The sequence below is a fragment of the Salmo trutta genome, chromosome 22 (assembly GCF_901001165.1).
Source record: "Salmo trutta chromosome 22, fSalTru1.1, whole genome shotgun sequence".
Taxonomy (NCBI): domain Eukaryota; kingdom Metazoa; phylum Chordata; class Actinopteri; order Salmoniformes; family Salmonidae; genus Salmo; species Salmo trutta.
The window spans coordinates 9,591,249-9,611,024 of record NC_042978.1 but is presented as its reverse complement, the minus strand read 5'-3'; the positions used below and the strand labels follow the sequence as shown (position 1 = coordinate 9,611,024).

Below are 19,776 nucleotides of genomic sequence, written 5' to 3'. Positions count from 1 at the left end.
GATGGTTATGTCATAATGTGTTATGATTCCGGATGTGAAGTAAAAGCATGGCCCAAAATAGCTCTAAACAGCCGACGTGATGTCTTTGTCAAATAAGCCTCCTTATCTGAGCTGATTCCCCCCTCCTTGTTTAACTGCCCTGCTAGTTTAGTCTTCTGATAAGAGTCTACTAGACAGTAGGCTAGCGATTCATCAAAATAGAAGAACACTAAAGATGATCTATTCAAATCCTCAGTTTATAAAGGAGGTAGCTTGAGCGGTGACGCTGTCTATTTAGGCACGCGCGCACACACACGCAAACAATTCTGCAAACAAAATATTACAACTTAGTTATTGACGCTACTATGTGATGTATATCACAGTTAAAAGAGAAGTCAAACTCAAGGTCTCTCTAGTAGGGTACCTGTGTGTGTGTGTGTGTACCGTGCACGCCTCTTCCATGGAGAATTCTTTCCACTTGACTCGAACATATTAAATTACCTTTTTCTTTTTTTGTACAAAATGAATGTAGGCAAGGTTGCCTGAGTGATAGAGATCACAGGCTTGGTGTGTTTGTGTGCATGTGCGCGCGCGTGTGTGTGTGTGTATTTGTGTGTGCTTGCCCTTGATTGTTTGTGTACTTACCCTGGCCCACGTGCTTCCAGAGTGGAGGTGTGGCAGGAAGAGGGCGAGTCCCTTGGCATAAGCATTGTGGGCGGGCACAGCGTCATCAAGAGACTGAAGAATGGAGAGGAACTCAAGGGCATCTTCATCAAACAGGTGACGCTGTTCTCCCCACCTCCCTCCCTCCCTCTTTTAAGCCTAAAGCTACAGTCAGTGATTTGTGAAGCTGTGTAACAAAAGAATAATGGGAACCCTTTTTTTAATTTTTTATCTATGAATGTAGCTTTACGTTGGTGTACTGATGCAGATATTTATTTTAAACTCGTCTCCTTGTATGTTTTGTAGAAAACATTTATGAATTAATTAAATTAACAGGTACTGCCAGAGAGCCCAGCGGGACGCACTTGTGTGCTGAAGACCGGAGACAAGATATTGCAGGTGAGGAGGAGAACACTATCACAAGGCTAAAGCAATGACACAGCAATGATACAGGAATGCTACAGTAATGCTAATTCAATACTGTAGCAACGGTAGTGGAACACCACGTACGACACCATGTCAATGCTACAGAAATATAAATGCAACGTCACAACGATTCCGGACAGGTTGGTGTGACCTCTGTTGTATCCTCTCGCTCTCTCCCTCTCTCTGTCGTGTATTCTCTCTCTCTCTGTCGTGTATTCTCTCTCTCTGTCGTGTATTCTCTCTCTCTGTCGTGTATTCTCTCTCTGTCGTGTATTCTCTCTCTGTCGTGTATTCTCTCTCTCTGTCGTGTATTCTCTCTCTCTGTCGTGTATTCTCTCTCTCTGTCGTGTATTCTCTCTCTCTGTCGTGTATTCTCTCTGTCTGTCGTGTATTCTCTCTCTCTGTCGTGTATTCTCTCTCTCTGTCGTGTATTCTCCCTCTCTTTGTCGTGTTTTCTCCCTCTCCCTGTCGTGTTTTCTCCCTGTCGTGTTTTCTCCCTGTCGTGTTTTCTCCCTGTCGTGTTTTCTCCCTGTCGTGTTTTCTCCCTGTCGTGTTTTCTCCCTGTCGTGTTTTCTCCCTCTCCCTGTCGTGTTTTCTCCCTCTCCCTGTCGTGTTTTCTCTCTTGTGTTTTCTCTCTTGTTTTCTCTCTTGTGTTTTCTCTTTCTCTCGTGTCTTCTCTCTCTCTCTTTCTCTCTCTCTCTTTCTCTCTCTCTCTTTCTCTCTCTCTCTTTCTCTCTCTTGTGTTTTCTCTCTTTCTCTCGTGTCTTCTCTCTCTCTCTCGTGTCTTCTCTCTCTCTCTCTCTCTCTCTCTCTCTCTCTCTCTCTCTCTCTCTCTCTCTCTCGTGTCTTCTCTCTCTCTCTCTCGTGTCTTCTCTCTCTCTCTCGTGTCTTCTCTCTCTCTCTCGTGTCTTCTCTCTCTCTCTCGTGTCTTCTCTCTCTCTCTCTCGTGTCTTCTCTCTCTCTCTCTCGTGTCTTCTCTCTCTCTCTCTCGTGTCTTCTCTCTCTCTCTCTCGTGTCTTCTCTCTCTCTCTCGTGTCTTCTCTCTCTCTCTCTCGTGTCTTCTCTCTCTCTCTCGTGTCTTCTCTCTCGTGTCTTCTCTCTTGCTCTCGTCTTCTCTCTTGCTCTCGTCTTCTCTCTCTCTCTCGTGTCTTCTCTCTTGCTCTCGTCTTCTCTCTCTCTCTCTCTCTCTCTCTCTCTCTCTTTCTCTCGTGTTCTCTCTTGCCCATTTATTTTATTTTTCAATACTCTTCCACTTTCCATCTATTTTCTCACCCCTCTATCTCATGCTTTCCCTTTTTTATTTCTCTGTCTCTGTCCTTCCCCCTCTCTCTTTCTCTTTCTCTCCCTCTCTTTGCGCACCTGTGTGTGTTTGCGTGTGCGTGCGTGTGTCAGGTATCAGGTGTGGACCTCCAGAATGCCAGCCATGAGGATGCGGTCCAGGCCATCAAGGCAGCTCCCAGTCCCGTGGTCTTCATCGTCCAGAGCCTCACTGCCACTCCGCGGGTAAACACACCACACACCACACACACACACACACACGTCTGTGTGCACCCACATAGGTACGCACACACAGGAGCACAACCCAAAGATATACTTTTATGTCCCTCTGATGCTCAAGTGGTTGTCTTTTGGATAGGCAGAGGTACACATGCCCCCTTCTTTGCCTTAGAGAATTGGTTTGGTGGCGTTTCCTCTGCTTCTCTTGTAGGTTATACTTTCTGGCAGAATGTCTTGTAGTTGGTTTGTTATTTCGGGCTGGTGCTTGGTGTGTGTTATCTAAGCATGAATGGTGTTTGACGCTCTTTCTTTGTGTGCGTGCGTGCGTGCGCGTGTGTGTGTGTGTGTGTGCGCACCTATGTCTGCATGTGTCTTTCTCTTTCCAGCCTGTCTCGCTAACCGCGCCCAGTTACAACAAACACAAGGCAAAGAGGAGAGTCATGCCGGTAAGCAGCCCCCACTTTCTGACAACATTTTCTGGTGGTGGAAATGTGGCGGGCTTGGTTATAACTTCTGAAATAGGTTTTAAAACACTGACTTACAAAATAAGTTTGATTTCCATTTAAGTTGTCTGTCCCTTTATGTTACCAGGACATAGAGAAACAGAAACCCTAAACCCTGTCGTGTGTGTGTTTGTGTGTGTGAGACCCATTTCTCTAATTACAATTCTTCATTTTTTTCTTACTGTTGATGTCTTTGCTTTAGCAACAGTGGCCTTGTCATTCATGCTAATAAAGTTTGAGGGAGAGAGAGAGAGCGAGATCTCGACACTGCGACAGGAAATCTCAATCGAGAGCCAATCAAGTCTCATCACTCTATAAGTGCCCTAGTGAGACTAGCTTGATTACGACACTGTCAGCCGGCAATTAATTGAAACCTTAATCATTTGGCTTTAACAGACCCAGATTTGATTTCTATTAGCGTCACGTTCACCTCTGGAGGACAAAGGACTGTTAAACACAACGAGGAAGACGTTTAATTACATTGAGATACTATGATTATGTTCTTTACTCCTGTGTTCCAAGTCCAACTGTGGACTACAGTGTATATCTCCCTCTCGATAATGTGGGAGGAGGGAAGTGTATGAGATGGATGGGGACCTACGCTGCCAGTGAGCGATGTTAAGGAACATTAGGGAATTGACCCCATTTTAGAGGTCTGAGAATGTGGACATGGAGCACTTTCACATTTCAGCACATGTACTGCACAGTTACATTTCCCAAACACTTTCTTGTGATAGGGAGATGCTCGAGTGCTGTCGGACAGATTCACACACACACACGCCACATTTCATCCTCCTTCCCTTTTCCCTCACTCCTGGAGGCGCGGGGCCCTCTCTTCTCCTTTTTTTTCTCCAAGGCTACTCTGACATTTCCAAGAACAGGGTCACCTCTCATCTTGGGTGAACACTTCCTCAAGCAGAGAGGTAGACGTTCAAGTCACCTGTACGGTTCCTTCCGATTCGGTGAGGAAGAAAGCTACTTTAGACTCTGTCGAGGATGGACAACTTTGATCCTGACGTCCGTAACACCGGTTCTATGAACCAAGTCGCGCATTTAGTTGGCTACTTTAAAAATAAACTAAATCCACAGCAGGCAGCTTTTTAATTGGGTGGCGGGCTGCTTCTGGCCCGCGGGGCAGCAGTTGTCCCGTGTCTACCCTAGCCCCACACCTGTGATTCATATCTTTGGTGTTTCTGAGGAGCATGGTGTCTTTGCCCTAATCTGCAGAACGCAGCAGTAGGAGGCGCCCCTCCCCCGATGAGACTCCCCCCGCCCTACCGGCCCCCCAGTCAGCTGACAGAGGAGCAGGACGAGGAGCTGGAGGAGGCCAAAGGTCAGTCTTTGCTCTCTCGACCAATCGTAAACTGTGTCGCCTCTCCGACCAGTTGTCAACTGTGTTCTTGGGTACGTCCAATGAAAACGTTGCCTTGGTGTGTGTGTGGGTATATAAGTCTTAAAGGGATAGTTCACCTAAACTACAGCATTACTTGAATATTTATTGGATCTTAACAGTCATTTGAGCATTTGGTTAAACTATCCTTTTAAATGAAAGTCAATCAACTGTCCTTGTCTGGCTCTGAGCTCCACTCTATTGCCCTGGTCCCTTCAGACTTCAGACCCTCCATTAGTGGTGTTGACGGGAGTTCAGCTAGCCTGGATTCCCGCAAGGTCAACAATGGTGAAACGGAGCATTATAGTTGGATTCCAGGCTAGAGTTCCAGCACCCATACAATGCCAAAGTGCTTTAAGCCCCGGTGTAAAAACACTACACAAACCCAATCTATACTTACAATGTGTTCCCTAGTCACCTCCTCTACCGATTTCCCCAACAACCAAGAAAGTCAGTGAAGCTGGAACTCTTAGGGAATGGAGGTGAGCTCATTGCTGTGTTTACGTGCCAACGCTTCACCTCCCCTAAGCTATTAAAGTGGGTGACTAACGTCCGTCTGTCCAGTGGGCCCCGAAGGGTTGCCTTTTTCAACAGCTCCTACACATGGGAGAGCGGACGCACAAATAACACACACACACGTCAAAAAAGCTTTTCCTTCTGACAACTTGTGGGGCGAGATGAGGTAAAGTAAACGTTGGCGTCGTCTCCACCGCAATCAATGCTCCATTAATTCAGGAGATGTCACAGTGATGGTCGAAATGGAATTGTTAGGAAGGACTGGTACTTGATAGGACTTTCTTGAATGATATATTTCTTTGCCAGACACACACACGTTTGTTCACATGTAATGGGGGAATTTGCAGTCGCCTCTGCTACCGTCATTGCTGCTTTAGTTCCGTAAATGTTAGCTCAAGGTTTTAAATGGAGTTGTAAAGACGGGTACAACGATGGAGCGGAACGTCTGTGTGTGTGTGTGTGTGTGTGTGTGTGGGACTATGGACATGGGCAAACACTGATTCTAGATCAAGTCCATGGGCGGTAAATGGAAGGGCTGCGCTGGGGGCGATCTGCCACAGCATACTGATTCCAGACCTGGGTTCAAATACTATTCGAAAACGTTGAAATACTTTGAGCGTTCGCTCGAATCTGCTTTACTCTAGCCAAGGGTTTGCCGTTTTGTGACTATGCTGTTGGCCCGTTAAGCCAGGTAAGGTCCATTGAGTACAGATAAAGCCATTTTGAAATTATTTTGATTAGTGTTTGAACCCAGGTGTCATGTGGAAATGAAGACGAGAGCCTGTTTGGCAACGTTTATACTACGGTACGTGGAGTGGTTCTGAATGAATGCTGTGATGTAATCCCAAGAAATACACTGAAACGTGTCCGTATAGACTATGAGGCAGCACTCAACATCAAGTGTAGTCAAATCTAGGCCGAGAGGTACTCGGTAGCTTGGCCGGAGAGAGTTTCGGTGGCACAAAGTTTTGCTACGGTATGCCGTTTTGCACATTGTTTTTCTTTCTTATTGGACATGGAAGTCCCGTCCCCCCCCCTGTTTTAATCTGTATTCTACCATTTGGTGCCTAAAAAACTTGACCCTGATGTCCCAGGTCTCAATCCCTAATAGAAGGGCTCATGTCAAAAGTAGTACATTATGTAGGGAAAAGATTGCCATTTGGGACATTCATTTGTTTTTTATGTTGATCTAATAAAGATTTTATGAATTTGTCATGAATGTGGTCAGCTGTAATCATGCAATAATCACTAGTACCCAAAACGTACATTAGCATAATGCCTGTTGTTCTATGCATGAATAATTTGTTTGGCCGGCTAGATAATTGCGATCAGGGACAGGCACTTCAAATAGGCATTATACATCTTGTTAAAAGTCCTCCGTATAGCTCTGAATTCGTTGTAAAATTTCATTGAATTCTACAAAATGGGCGAGACCCAAGAACCACACACAACATCCCCAGTCCATTCTCCCTTGTGATGTACGTCCCTGAGTTATAGGTTCTGGGATGCCAAAGTATTTTGGACTGAACTGGTGTGTGTGTGTGTGTGCACTTTGAATCAATGTGTGCAGCGTTACAGTAAATGAATGCCACCATCTGGACCACGGTTCTGGTTGGAAAGAACACTGCAGGGTAGACTATTCACTAGTGGCCAGGCAATGGAGGAGGGAGAGAGAAATTTGTGTTGCAGCCAGAGCTGGCATTTATCCCAGCCTGGCAACATGTCTTCTAGCTGGATGAGTAATTGAGGAGCCAGCCAGCGCATTGACTGAAATATATCAGACAATATACCACGGATATGATGCAAAAATATTTGTTTACTGTTCTATTAATATTGGTAACCTGTTTATAATAGCAATAAGACACCTTAGGGGTTTGTGGTATATGGCCAATATATCCCCAGCTAAGGGCTGTATCCAGGCACTCCTCCTTGCGTCGTACAACAGAATAACCCTTAGCTATGGCCATATACCACACCCCCTCTGGCCTTATTGTTTAAATATACCACTCCCCCTCTGGCCTTATTGCTTAAATATACCACTCCCCCTCTGGCCTTATTGCTTAAATATACCACTCCCCCTCTGGCCTTATTGCTTAAATATACCACACCCCCTCTGGCCTTATTGCTTAAATATACCACACCCCCTCTGGCCTTATTGCTTAAATATACTACACCCCCTCTGGCCTTATTGTTTAAATATACCACTCCCCCTCTGGCCTTATTGCTTAAATATACCACTCCCCCTCTGGCCTTATTGTTTAAATATACCACTCCCCCTCTGGCCTTATTGCTTAAATATACCACTCCCCCTCTGGCCTTATTGCTTAAATATACCACACCCCCTCTGGCCTTATTGCTTAAATATACCACTCCCCCTCTGGCCTTATTGCTTAAATATACCACTCCCCCTCTGGCCTTATTGCTTAAATATACCACTCCCCCTCTGGCCTTATTGCTTAAATATACCACACCCCCTCTGGCCTTACTGCTTAAATATACCACACTCTCTCCTGCCTTATTGCTTAAATATACCACACCCCCTCTGGCCTTATTGCTTAAATATACCACACCCCCTCTGGCCTTATTGCTTAAATATACCACACCCCCTCTGGCCTTATTGCTTAAATATACCACACCCCCACTGGCCTTATTGTTTAAATATACCACACCCCCTCTGGCCTTATTGTTTAAATATACCACACCCCCTCTGGCCTTATTGCTTAAATATACCACACCCCCTCTGGCCTTATTGCTTAAATAATCCACACCCCCTCATTGTTTAAATATACCACACCCCCTCTGGCCTTATTGTTTAAATATACCACACCCCCTCTGGCCTTATTGCTTAAATATACCACACCCCCTCTGGCCTTATTGCTTAAATAATCCACACCCCCTCATTGTTTAAATATACCACACCCCCTCTGGCCTTACTGTAACCTATAGGCTACAGAATATGCATGTACTGTGCATTCGGAATGTATTCAGACCCCTTGACCTTTTCCACATTTTGTTACGTTACAGCCTTATTCTAAAATGGATAAAAAGTTTTTTCCCCCCCACATCAATCTACACACATTTACTCAGTACTTTGTTGACGCACCTTTTGGTAGCAATTACCAGCTCGAATCTTCTTAGGTATGATGCTACAAGCTTGGCACACCAGTATTTGGGAGTTACTCACATTCTTCTCTGCAGATCCTCTCAAGCTCTGTCAGGTTGGATGGGGAGCATCGCTGCACAGCTATTTTCAGGTTTTTCCAGAGATGTTTGATTGGGTTTAAGTCCGGGCTCTGGCTGGGCCACTCAAGGACATTCAGAGACTTGTCCCGAAGCCACTCCTGTGTTTTCTTGGCTGTGTGCTTAGGGTCATTATCCTGTTGGAAGGTGAACCTTCACCCCAGTCTGAGGTCCTGAGCACTCTGGAGCAAGTTTTCATCAAGGTTCTCTCTCTGCTTTGCTCCGTTCAATTTTCTCTCGATCCTGACAAGTTTCCCACAGCCACCACTATGCTTCACCGTAGGGATGATGCCAGGTTTCCTCCAGACGTGACGATTGGCATTCAGGCCAGAGAGTTCAATCTTGGTTTCATCAGACCAGAGAATCTTGTTCCCCATGGTCTGAGAGTCTTTAGGTGCCTTTTGGCAAACTCCCAGCTGGCTGTCATGTACCTTTTACTGAGGAGTGGCTTCTGTCTGGCCACTCTACCATAAAGGCCTTATTTGGTGGAGTGTAGCAGAGATGGTTGTCCTTCTGAAATGTTCTCCCATCTCCACAGAGAAACTCAAGAACTCTGTCAGAGTGACCATCGGTTTCTTGGTCACCTCCCTGACCAAGGCCTTTCTCCCCTGGTTTCTCAGTTTGGCCGGGCGACCAGCTCTAAGAGTCTTTGTGGTTCCAAACTTGCTCCATTTAAGAATGATGGAGGCCACTGTGTTCTTGGGGTCCTTCAATGCTGCATAAATGTTTTGGTACCCTTCCCCAGATCTGTGCCTCGACACAATCCTGTCTTAGAGCTCTACAGACAATTCCTTCGACCTCGTGGCTTGGTTTTTGCTCTAACGTGCACTGTCAACTGTGGGACCTTACAGTATATAGACAGGTGTGTGCCTTTCCAAATCAGGTCCACAGGTGGACTCCAATCAAGTTGTAGAAACATCTCAAGGATTATCAATGTCGAGTCTCATAGCAAAGGGTCTGAATACTTATGTAAATAATGTATTTCTGTTTTATTTTTAATTCATTTGCAAAAAATTTGAAAAGCCCGTTTTCGCTTTGTCGTTATGGGGTATGGTGTGGAGATTGATGAAGGAAAAAAAACTATTTAATCAATTTTAGAATAAGGCTGTAATGTAACAAAAAGTGGAAAAAGTCAACGGGTCTGAATACTTTCCAAATGCCCTGTATGTAGAGCCAAGACGCACTTTTGTCGCGCAAACTGTTCATGTACGCACACTCAAACTGATATACACATTGCTCAAATGCAAACTGTATGTACAACATTCTATATGAGAAATTCAGAGCCACAGGGCTTTGCTCAGACATTTGAGTACTCAGAAGAGCGACAAGTAGCTCACGTACAGTATACTGTAATAAATAAGACCGCAGATCTTTTCTGTCCTGGTGTTTGGAGATTGTTTTGTTTGATAAATGGCCTTTCCCCCAGTGGATCCACTGTCCTTGGAGAAGATAACAGTTGGGATCGCACTGTAGTGTGGAGTCACTGTACTGTAGTCTTGCAAAACCAGAAAGCATGTTTGAGTTAGTACGCAATTGAGTTTGTTTCATACTGTGAAATTGGTGTCGGATTGATTGGTGTGTGTGTGTGCATGCTTGCTTGCGTGTGTGAGAGAGCGTGTGTGTCAGTGGTGTAAAAAGTACCCACTTGTCATACTTGAGTAAAAGTAAAGATAGCTTAATAGAACATTTCTCAAGTAAAAGTTCACACTGCAAAATACTACTTGAGTAAAAGTATTTGGTTTGAAATATTCTTAAGTATCAAAAGTATTAATCATTTTAAATTCCCTATATTAAGAAAACCAGACGGCACCATTTTAATTTATTTATTTATTTTTAATTTGCGGATAGCCAAGGGTGCACTCCAACACTGACATCATTTACAAATGAAGCATTTGTGTTTAGTGAGTCTGCCAGAATAGTGGCAGTAGGGATAACCAGGGATGTTCTCTTGATAAATGTGTGAATTGGATTATTTTCTGTCCTGCTAAGCATTCAAAATGTAACTAGTACTTTTTGGGTGTCAGGGAAAATGGAATAAAAAGTACATCATTTTCTTTAGGAATGTAGTAAAGTAAAAGTTGTCAAAAATATAGTTACCCCCTAAAAATACTTCAGTACTTTAAAGTACTTTTCACCGCTGCTGTGTGTGTAGTTTAACATATCGCTGTAACAGAATTGGTGTGTGTGTGCGCGTGTCACATGTAACTGGTCATGTTTGCAGTGGTTCATTGTAAACCAGCGAGACTGAAGGAAACTAACAATGTGTCCCCAATGTGCAAGAGGACAATGTGTATTGGTATAGTACAGCCTCTGTTTTCTTGATTGATTCTACTGTCATTGCATAGGAAAAATCTATAAATTACACATGGCAGAGGCGTATAGAAGTCGCTGCAAGGCAAAACACACACTGGTCTAGCACCCTGTCGTTTTGTCGCTGCGAGAGCGAAGAAGCACGTTGACTAGATGCTGTAGTGCGTTCTCATATTCTAACAGCAGTGTCCATCGAGAGAGGCTTGAGTGCTTATCCATGTACTTCCATTGTATCTTATACGTGTGTGCACGTTCCTGAGTTCAGTCATGTGCTGAGATGGCACAAGGGGGATTCCCAGGTAGGTGTGAGTGTGAGACACTTGGTAGTTTAGGCTACCTTTTCAGAGGAAGTAGACTGTTAGTGATTCAGCAACACCACTCTGCCAGTTCTGTGTGATCTAGCGAGGGGCTACCGTCCACACAATACACTACTGCGCCACACTCGCTCCTGTCTACTAGCTAGTAGCTACATTTCCCTCTCACATGGATGCAAACGAGTCACCTTTCGGGGCCAAATTCGCCGTTCTGAATCCAAAGTAGGTGACCTACGTGATTCGTGTAGATCCGATGAGAAAAGTTTGGGGCGAGGGGTGTATCCGATGAGAAAAGTTTGGGGCGAGGGGTGTATCCGATGAGAAAAGTTTGGGCGAGGGGTGTATCCGATGAGAAAAGTTTGGGCGAGGGGTGTATCCGATGAGAAAAGTTTGGGCGAGGGGTGTATCCGATGAGAAAAGTTTGGGCGAGGGGTGTATCCGATGAGAAAAGTTTGGGCGAGGGGTGTATCCGATGAGAAAAGTTTGGGCGAGGGGTGTATCCGATGAGAAAAGTTTGGGGCGAGGGGTGTATCCGATGAGAAAAGTTTGGGGCGAGGGGTGTATCCGATGAGAAAAGTTTGGGGCGAGGGGTGTATCCGATGAGAAAAGTTGGGGGCGAGGGGTGTATCCGATGAGAAAAGTTTGGGGCGAGGGGTGTATCCGATGAGAAAAGTTTGGGGCGAGGGGTGTATCCGATGAGAAAAGTTTGGGGCGAGGGGTGTATCCGATGAGAAAAGTTTGGGGCGAGGGGTGTATCCGATGAGAAAAGTTTGGGGCGAGGGGTGTATCCGATGAGAAAAGTTTGGGGCGAGGGGTGTATCCGATGAGAAAAGTTTGGGGCGAGGGGTGTATCCGATGAGAAAAGTTTGGGGCGAGGGGTGTATCCGATGAGAAAAGTTTGGGGCGAGGGGTGTATCCGATGAGAAAAGTTTGGGGCGAGGGGTGTATCCGATGAGAAAAGTTTGGGGCGAGGGGTGTATCCGATGAGAAAAGTTTGGGGCGAGGGGTGTATCCGATGAGAAAAGTTTGGGGCGAGGGGTGTATCCGATGAGAAAAGTTGGGCGAGGGGTGTATCCAAGGCTCAGCCAATCGTCCACATAACAACAGAATGCAGCAAGCGACTGAAGAGAGAAGAGACAACCAATTTGCTAGTTACAGCATCAGCGTGCGCTCTGGAAAGATAGCAGAGAGTAGAAAGGCAGTTTACCAGTTACAACAGCGCATCCCCTGAACGATAACGAAGAGGTAGGTGAGAAGCCTGACCATGGAGACGGGGGTGAGGTGAGGAAGCCTACTTTTTGAGCTGTAACCGAAAAACAACTGGCATTTGGAAAGTTTGAGGTGAGGGAGAAGTGTGGTGGAACAAGAATTGTTAGCATTGTTAAGTATCTTGCCAGCTGGATCGAATTCTCCCTTAGCTAGCCAGAGAAATGTTGAGCAACATTAGCCAATTTAGCTGATCAAATAATTGAGGATATGGTGTAAAAATGTGTATTTGGTGTGAAAATGTTACTACACCAGATGAGCTAACATTAGTAACCTAACTAATTCGCTATAGTATTAACTGGTCATGTTGCCGTTCTTTAAGTTATAACATTAGTTGCTTATTGGACCCTGCCAATCTGTGTGGAATGTTAACTAGCTAATGAACTAACTACTATCTGTGAATTAACAGTAATGTTTTCTCTACAGTATGTTAATTTTCAGAATGAGAGAATTAGGTGAAAATGAGGCATTGCTTGTTAAACAAGTGCAGCTGGGCCTGGCTTAAACTGGATACCACTATAGAGGTGAAAGGAACCCCACACACTTTCCCTCTATCACTTTTTCATTACAGTGGATAAAAACAGGTATTCCAGGTGTACTCTCTGCCTGAAAGAGATCAATTTTGCCAAGAAAGGGTCTCATTCTCTGCTGGCACATTGCAGGACAGATGTCCACAGGCAGAAAGTGTACAATGTAATAATGTGCAGTGTAGCCCAAAGATATTGCTTTTGTTGTGTTGAACTTGACAGTAACACTGTGTGAGTGAGGGGGGTTATTACATGTTTTACACAGCGAACGTTATTTTTGCACACATGTAGCCTTGTGCACTTGATCGATGTCTACTATAGTGGCCACTGTAATAGAGCAACAATAGAGCCTGTTTGTTTTATTATATATATTTAGGTATGTGTGGTCACAGGTGTTCTATTATAAAGGCTCTCTTGGCTAACTGCAATATTAGTGTATTGTTTTTTTCTCAAGACTTGAGTATCAAATGACATTATTTTGCTTTACCTTTTTTAGCTGTGAGTTAGGTTCACATGAGCCCCTTTTTATTTAACACAGAGACTGATCATGTAGATCATATTCTGTGTTTAATTAGTTAAAACCTGCATTTCCCCCTAACAGGGATTTTTTTGTTGTTGCATGTTTCAGTGCGAAAAAAAATGGTCACCTTTTTGGTCCCTCAGCAGTTTGTGTCCCTGCTCTCAGCTCCGACAGTGACTCTAGTCATGTTTCGGCCCGTTGGCAGGTGGCTGTGTGTGTATTTCATCACAACACCCTACCTAGCATTAAATGCATGAACGCTGCCCCAAACAACATATTGAGTATGAGACAACGGAACGTTAATACCACCACAGTGGTATGGAATTGCACAACTATCTATGGGGCCTGAATCCTAGCATCCACTTCATTCTCCCATTGGCATCAATGCATGACTAAGTGAAAATCTGACTTAAGTCGAAGTTAGGGTTCAGCCCTTTATGAATATAGCCTGGCCTATACGATAACAATTATACGTTATAATAAATGAATCCCACGTGTCATAGTATGATGGATGATTGATAGTGGCGTTACCTCCCTGTCCATATGTAATGTGAGCCGAGTGATTGATATTTGCTGCGGCGAGGAGCGACCGGTGGCGGAAGGAGGTATGGATTTCTTGTTGCTCTCTAATTACGCTGGCCACTCACTTTGTGTGTGCGTATGTGATTCTCTGCACGTGTGTGTGTACGCCACTCAGTGTGTGAGTGTGAAGTCTCCAGTGTGTTGTGTTCCTGGACAGCGTGTGTGTGTGTTAAGGATTGAAGTGGGTCAAGAGCCAGCTATACCCCAATCATTGTCACAATGACTGGTACTAAGGCCCAGCCTGTCTGTCTGTATGTCTGTCTGTCGAAGAGTCTGTCTTCCTGTCCGTTAGTCTGTCTGTGTCAGAGTGTCTGTGTTCCTAGTCCGTCTTTGTCTGTCTGAGAGCCAGTCGGTCTGCGTTGTCTCTCACTGCAGGGGAGGAGTATCTTAAATGACAATTTGCTGCAGTCACAGCCCTTCTTAGTCTCTCCGCTGCTGCGGTCACAGCCCTTCTCAGTCTCTCCGCTGCTGCAGTCACAGCCCTTCTCAGTCTCTCCGCTGCTGCAGTCACAGCCCTTCTCAGTCTCTCCGCTGCTGCGGTCACAGCCCTTCTCAGTCTCTCCGCTGCTGCGGTCACAGCCCTTCAGTCTCTCCGCTGCTGCGGTCACAGCCCTTCTCAGTCTCTCCGCTGCTGCGGTCACAGCCCTTCTCAGTCTCTCCGCTGCTGCGGTCACAGCCCTTCTCAGTCTCTCCGCTGCTGCGGTCACAGCCCTTCTCAGTCTCTCCGCTGCTGCAGTCACAGCCCTTCTCAGTCTCTCCGCTGCTGCAGTCACAGCCCTTCTCAGTCTCTCCGCTGCTGCGGTCACAGCCCTTCTCAGTCTCTCCGCTGCTGCGGTCACAGCCCTTCTCAGTCTCTCCGCTGCTGCGGTCACAGCCCTTCTCAGTCTCTCCGCTGCTGCGGGCACAGCCCTTCTCAGTCTCTCCGCTGCTGCGGGCACAGCCCTTCTCAGTCTCCCCGCTGCTGCAGTCACAGCCCTTCTCAGTCTCTCCGCTGCTGCGGTCACAGCCCTTCTCAGTCTCTCCGCTGCTGCGGTCACAGCCCTTCTCAGTCGCTCCGCTGCTGCGGTCACAGCCCTTCTCAGTCTCTCCGCTGCTGCTGTCACAGCCCTTCTCAGTCTCTCCGCTGCTGCGGTCACAGCCCTTCTCAGTCTCTCCGCTGCTGCGGTCACAGCCCTTCTCAGTCTCTCCGCTGCTGCGGTCACAGCCCTTCTCAGTCTCTCCGCTGCTGCGGTCCTGCTCTGTGGCTCACATAGTGCTTTTGGGCTTGTTGGAATGCTAGGGTACTGGAGAACTCTAAACGATAGCAGTTCAGTTACTAGAGCCCTGGTGAGGGGCTATAAGACAGAGCAGGAAAAGTATTGGCTTTAACATGATGGTAACACACTGTCTGAGGCCCAAATGGCACCACATTCACTTCATACTGTCGTTCACTACTTTTCTATAAGGCTCCTATCAAAAGTAGTGAACTATATAGAGAATAGGCTGCCATTTGGGACCGGCCCACTGATTTGTCATTCACGTCCTGATACTTTACAAAATCTGATGCTTCATCTGGTGTAGTGTGAAATGGTTGTTTCTACGTTGATTTTGGGGTGAACTGTCCCTTTTAGCTGGTGTTTGGTGTGGGTACCTACGGTGGTGACAGGAGCTCAGCTTTCTCTTGGTGTGTGGGGATGTGTGTGTGAAGGGTAGGTCAGCCAGTGTTTTGCCAAGCGCTGGGTAGGAAAATTGATGTGATGTCTGAAGAGCTGTTGCTGTTCTCAGTGTTGCTTGTAAACTAGTCAAAATGTGCATAGCTTAAGAAAACACTTTTCGGGAATCAATCTTTAGAATGTTTTTTTTCCCCCTCCCTTTAGTTGGATAGAAGAGTTTCAAGAACCAACTGGGTTTGAGCCATGCTTGGTCGGGCTGGGAATTGGCAGGGACCTCAAAATTTGATGTTATCACGATACTTAGGTGCCGATCCGATATGTATTGGGATTCTCATGATTCTACCTGCGTTTCGATTCGAGGCTTCGATTTTGTGATTTCATGGACCAAACATATTGCTCAGCATATGTCTGCTTGAGAGAGACGAGAGAGCAGGAGAAAATGAGTTTTGATCAGAGAAAAAAGTGCTGAAAATATGTTGGCTCACTATTTTAAAAAGAAGATGGAGAACAAGCTATAGGAGTTTTGACACAGGCACAGCCGACTAGCGCTAGCTAACGCTACCTACAGTAGTTATTTTCATGTTTATAAATCGATACTCAAATCAATATAATATCGTCCATAAATAAAATTGCTATATATATATATATATATATATATATATATATATATATATATATATATATATATATATATATATATATATATATATATATATATATACATGCATACACACTGCTCCAAAAAATAAAGGGAACACTTAAACAACACAATGTAACTCCAAGTCAATCACACTTCTGTGAAATCAAACTGTCCACTTAGGAAGCAACACTGATTGACAATAAATTTCACATGCTGTTGTGCAAATGGAATAGACAACAGGTGGAAATTATAGGCAATAAGCAAGACACCCCCAATAAAGGAGTGGTTTTGTAGGTGGAGACCACAGACCACTTCTCAGTTCCTATGCTTCCTGGCTGATGTTTTGGTTACTTTTGAATGCTGGCGGTGCTTTCACTCAAGTGGTAGCATGAGACGGAGTCTACAACCCACACAAGTGGCTCAGGTAGTGCAGCTCATCCAGGATGGCACATCAATGCGAGCTGTGGCAAGAAGGTTTGCTGTGTCTGTCAGTGTAGTGTCCAGAGCATGGAGGCGCTACCAGGAGACAGGCCAGTACATCAGGAGACGTGGAGGAGGCCGTAGGAGGGCAACAACCCAGCAGCAGGACCGCTACCTCCGCCTTTGTGCAAGGAGGAGCAGGCGGAGCACTGCCAGAGCCCTGCAAAATGACCTCCAGCAGGCACATTTGTGGCATGTGTCTGCTCAAACGGTCAGAAACAGACTCCATGAGGGTGGTATGAGGGCCCGACGTCCACAGGTGGAGGTTGTGCTTACAGCCCAACACCGTGCAGGACGTTTCGCATTTGCCAGAGAACACCAAGATTGGCAAATTCACCACTGGCGCCCTGTGCTCTTCACAGATGAAAGCAGGTTCACACTGAGCACGTGACAGACGTGACAGAGTCTGGAGACACCGTGGAGAACGGTCTGCTGCCTGCAACATCCTCCAGCATGACCGGTTTGGCGGTGGGTCAGTCATGGTGTGGGGTGGCATTTCTTTGGGGGGCCGCACAGCCCTCCATGTGCTCGCCAGAGGTAGCCTGACTGCCATTAGGTACCGAGATGAGATCCTCAGACCCCTTGTGAGATCATATGCTGATGCGGTTGGCCCTGGGTTCCTCCTAATGCAAGACAATGCTAGACCTCATGTGGCTGGAGTGTGTCAGCAGTTCCTGCAAGAGGAAGGCATTGATGCTATGGACTGGCCCGCCCATTCCCCAGACCTGAATCCAATTGAGCACATCTGGGACATCATGTCTCGCTCCATCCACCAACGCCACGTTGCGCCACAGACTGTCCAGGAGTTGGCGGATGCTTTAGTCCAGGTCTGGGAGGAGATCCCTCAGGAGACCATCCGCCACCTCATCAGGAGCATGCCCAGGCGTTGTAGGGAGGTCATACAGGCACGTGGAGGCCACACACACTACTGAGCCTCATTTTGACTTGTTTTAAGGACATTACATCAAAGTTGGATCAGCCTGTAGTGTGGTTTTCCACTTGAATTTTGAGTGTGACTCCAAATCCAGACCTCCATGGGTTGATAAATTGGATTTCCATTGATTATTCTTGTGATTTTGTTGTCAGCACATTCAACTATGTAAAGAAAAAAGTATTTAATAAGATTATTTCTTTCATTCTTTTCTAGGATGTGTTGTATAAGTGTTCCCTTTATTTTTTTGAGCAGTATATAATATTTTTTTTTTTTCCCCATCATGAATTCTTGGAGGAATAATGGAAATTCTATAAAAAGTGCTCATTTGAATACCAAGGCATAAAGCCTTCATCAGTGTGTTGGCCTTGCTGAGACAGACCCGACTAGAGCATGATTGCGGTTTGTCTCTTTGTTTGTCCTGAGCCGTGATTCATGTTTCTGACATATTTAGCCCGACGTCGTCTTCAGTCTCCTTTAGTTAGTTCTGCCTTAATTAACAACAAGTAGGCCTAACGAGCAAGCAAGCAAGCAGCCACAGAGAAATAGTCACTGTGGAGCAACGCGGTTCTCTCCCTCTCCTCCCTCCAGTCTTCTCTTCTGTTACCCTTCGGTCTGTCACTTCTGGTCATCCTCCTTCCTCTCTTATGTCTCTCTCCCCCTCTTTCTCTCGCTCACCCTTGTTTTTTTTCTATCCCCCCCCCTCCTCCTTACCCCCCCTTCCATTACACCTGCTACCTCTCTCCTGAGTCCTGTGACAGTGGAGTCCCTCTCTCTCACCCCCCCGTTCCTCCTTCCTTCCTCTGCGTGTTGGTTTGTGTTTAGAGAGCCGTTTAATGGACTGTACTGCAGCTGGGAGCTGAATATCAGCATCTATCTGGCTGGGGCCGATAGCCTGACAACCCCGCGCCTCCGTATATTTAAGACTCAAACTAATCGCCTCTGCATTTTACAGACCGCGTCGCATTTATAGAAGGCAAGAAGAACCTGTTTGCAGCTCTCGATCCTAACACTGTCGGGTTGAGGGTATTCGCTTTCTCTCATAGAAGGCTTAACCAACAAGGGCTAAGCCCATATTAGACATAGCAATTTTGAAAACAGCAACATGCACTAATAACTTTAAATGATTTTTTTTTATTTTTGCCACATTTTAAGAGCTGGAGGGCTAGTGACCTTTTAATCCCTCTTTTTAATTTTTTTTTAAAGACAAGCTATTAAGCGAAGATTTAGACCTGTTATTAGCCTTGCTAAGAAAGTTAGCGAGCAGCAAAGGAAAAGGCTTTAATCTGTGTCTTTCTCTCTCTTTGCAGGGGGGCGTATTGGCTGACTGTTTTCTGTTGCCGGGTGGGGCCAGGGATGTAACCTAACCAATAGAACGACTGTACTAACATGAGAGAGTGGGGAAAATGGCCGCCTTGTCCTGTCTCTGTGCAGTGTGTGTTATTTCCCCTTTTGGCGTCTGTGGCTGGTTGAATTTCTCCTCTAATAAAGTGTTTCTCAATACATTCCTGGGGCACCCCAAGGTTTTGTACTGTGTACACTTTATTTGAATCGAGGGCTTGGCGATGAGTTGAATAAGGTGTGATATTGCTGGGCTAGAACAAAAGGTGCACCACGTGGGAACTCCCGACTCCCGAGGGGGATGCAGGGCTAAGGCTTGAACTTTCTCTCCCCTTTCGGCTTGACTTTCGCCACAGTGAAGTTACAATACTTTCAGTAGTTTTCTGACTGGTTTTGGTGTTGTGACTATATGCTTCAAGGGGCTCATGAGACGTATGTGGCAGGGTCTACAGGAAATCACGGACTACAATAAGAAAACCAGCCACGTCACGGACACCGGCGTCACGCTTCCCAACAAACTAAACACCTTCTTTGCCAGCTTTGAGGACAATACAGGGCCACCGTCGCGGCCCGCTAACAAGGACTGCCCCCCCCCCCCTTCTCCGTGGCTGACGTGAGTAAAACATTTAAACGTGTTAACCCTCGCAAGGCTGCTGGCCCAGACGGCATCCCTAGCCGCGTCCTCAGAGCATGCGCAGACCAGCTGGCTGGTGTGTTTACGGACATATTCAATCGCTCCCTATCCCAGTCTGCTGTCCCCACATGCTTCAAGATGGCCACCATTGTTCCTGTACCCAAGAAGGCAAAGATAACTGAACTAAATGACTATCGCCCTGTAGCACTCACTTCTGTTATCATGAAGTGCTTTGAGAGACTAGTCAAGGATCATATCACCTCCACCTTACCGGCCACCCTAGACCCACTTCAGTTTGCAAAACGCCCCAACAGGTCCATCACACTGCACACTTCCCTTTCCCATCTGGACAAGAGGAATACCTA

The 19,776-nt window shown here is 46.0% G+C and overlaps 1 protein-coding gene across 1 annotated transcript in view; it reads left to right on the top strand.

The window, feature by feature from the left end:
* LOC115158033 (inaD-like protein) overlaps positions 1-19,776 on the top strand; it is a gene marked incomplete in the record, with an annotated part of 141,832 nt that overhangs the window by 45,917 nt on the left and 76,139 nt on the right. The window contains 5 exon segments of the mRNA XM_029706495.1: positions 645-759; positions 979-1,041; positions 2,461-2,571; positions 2,952-3,011; positions 4,296-4,401. Coding sequence (XP_029562355.1) covers positions 645-759; positions 979-1,041; positions 2,461-2,571; positions 2,952-3,011; positions 4,296-4,401 — 455 coding nt within the window.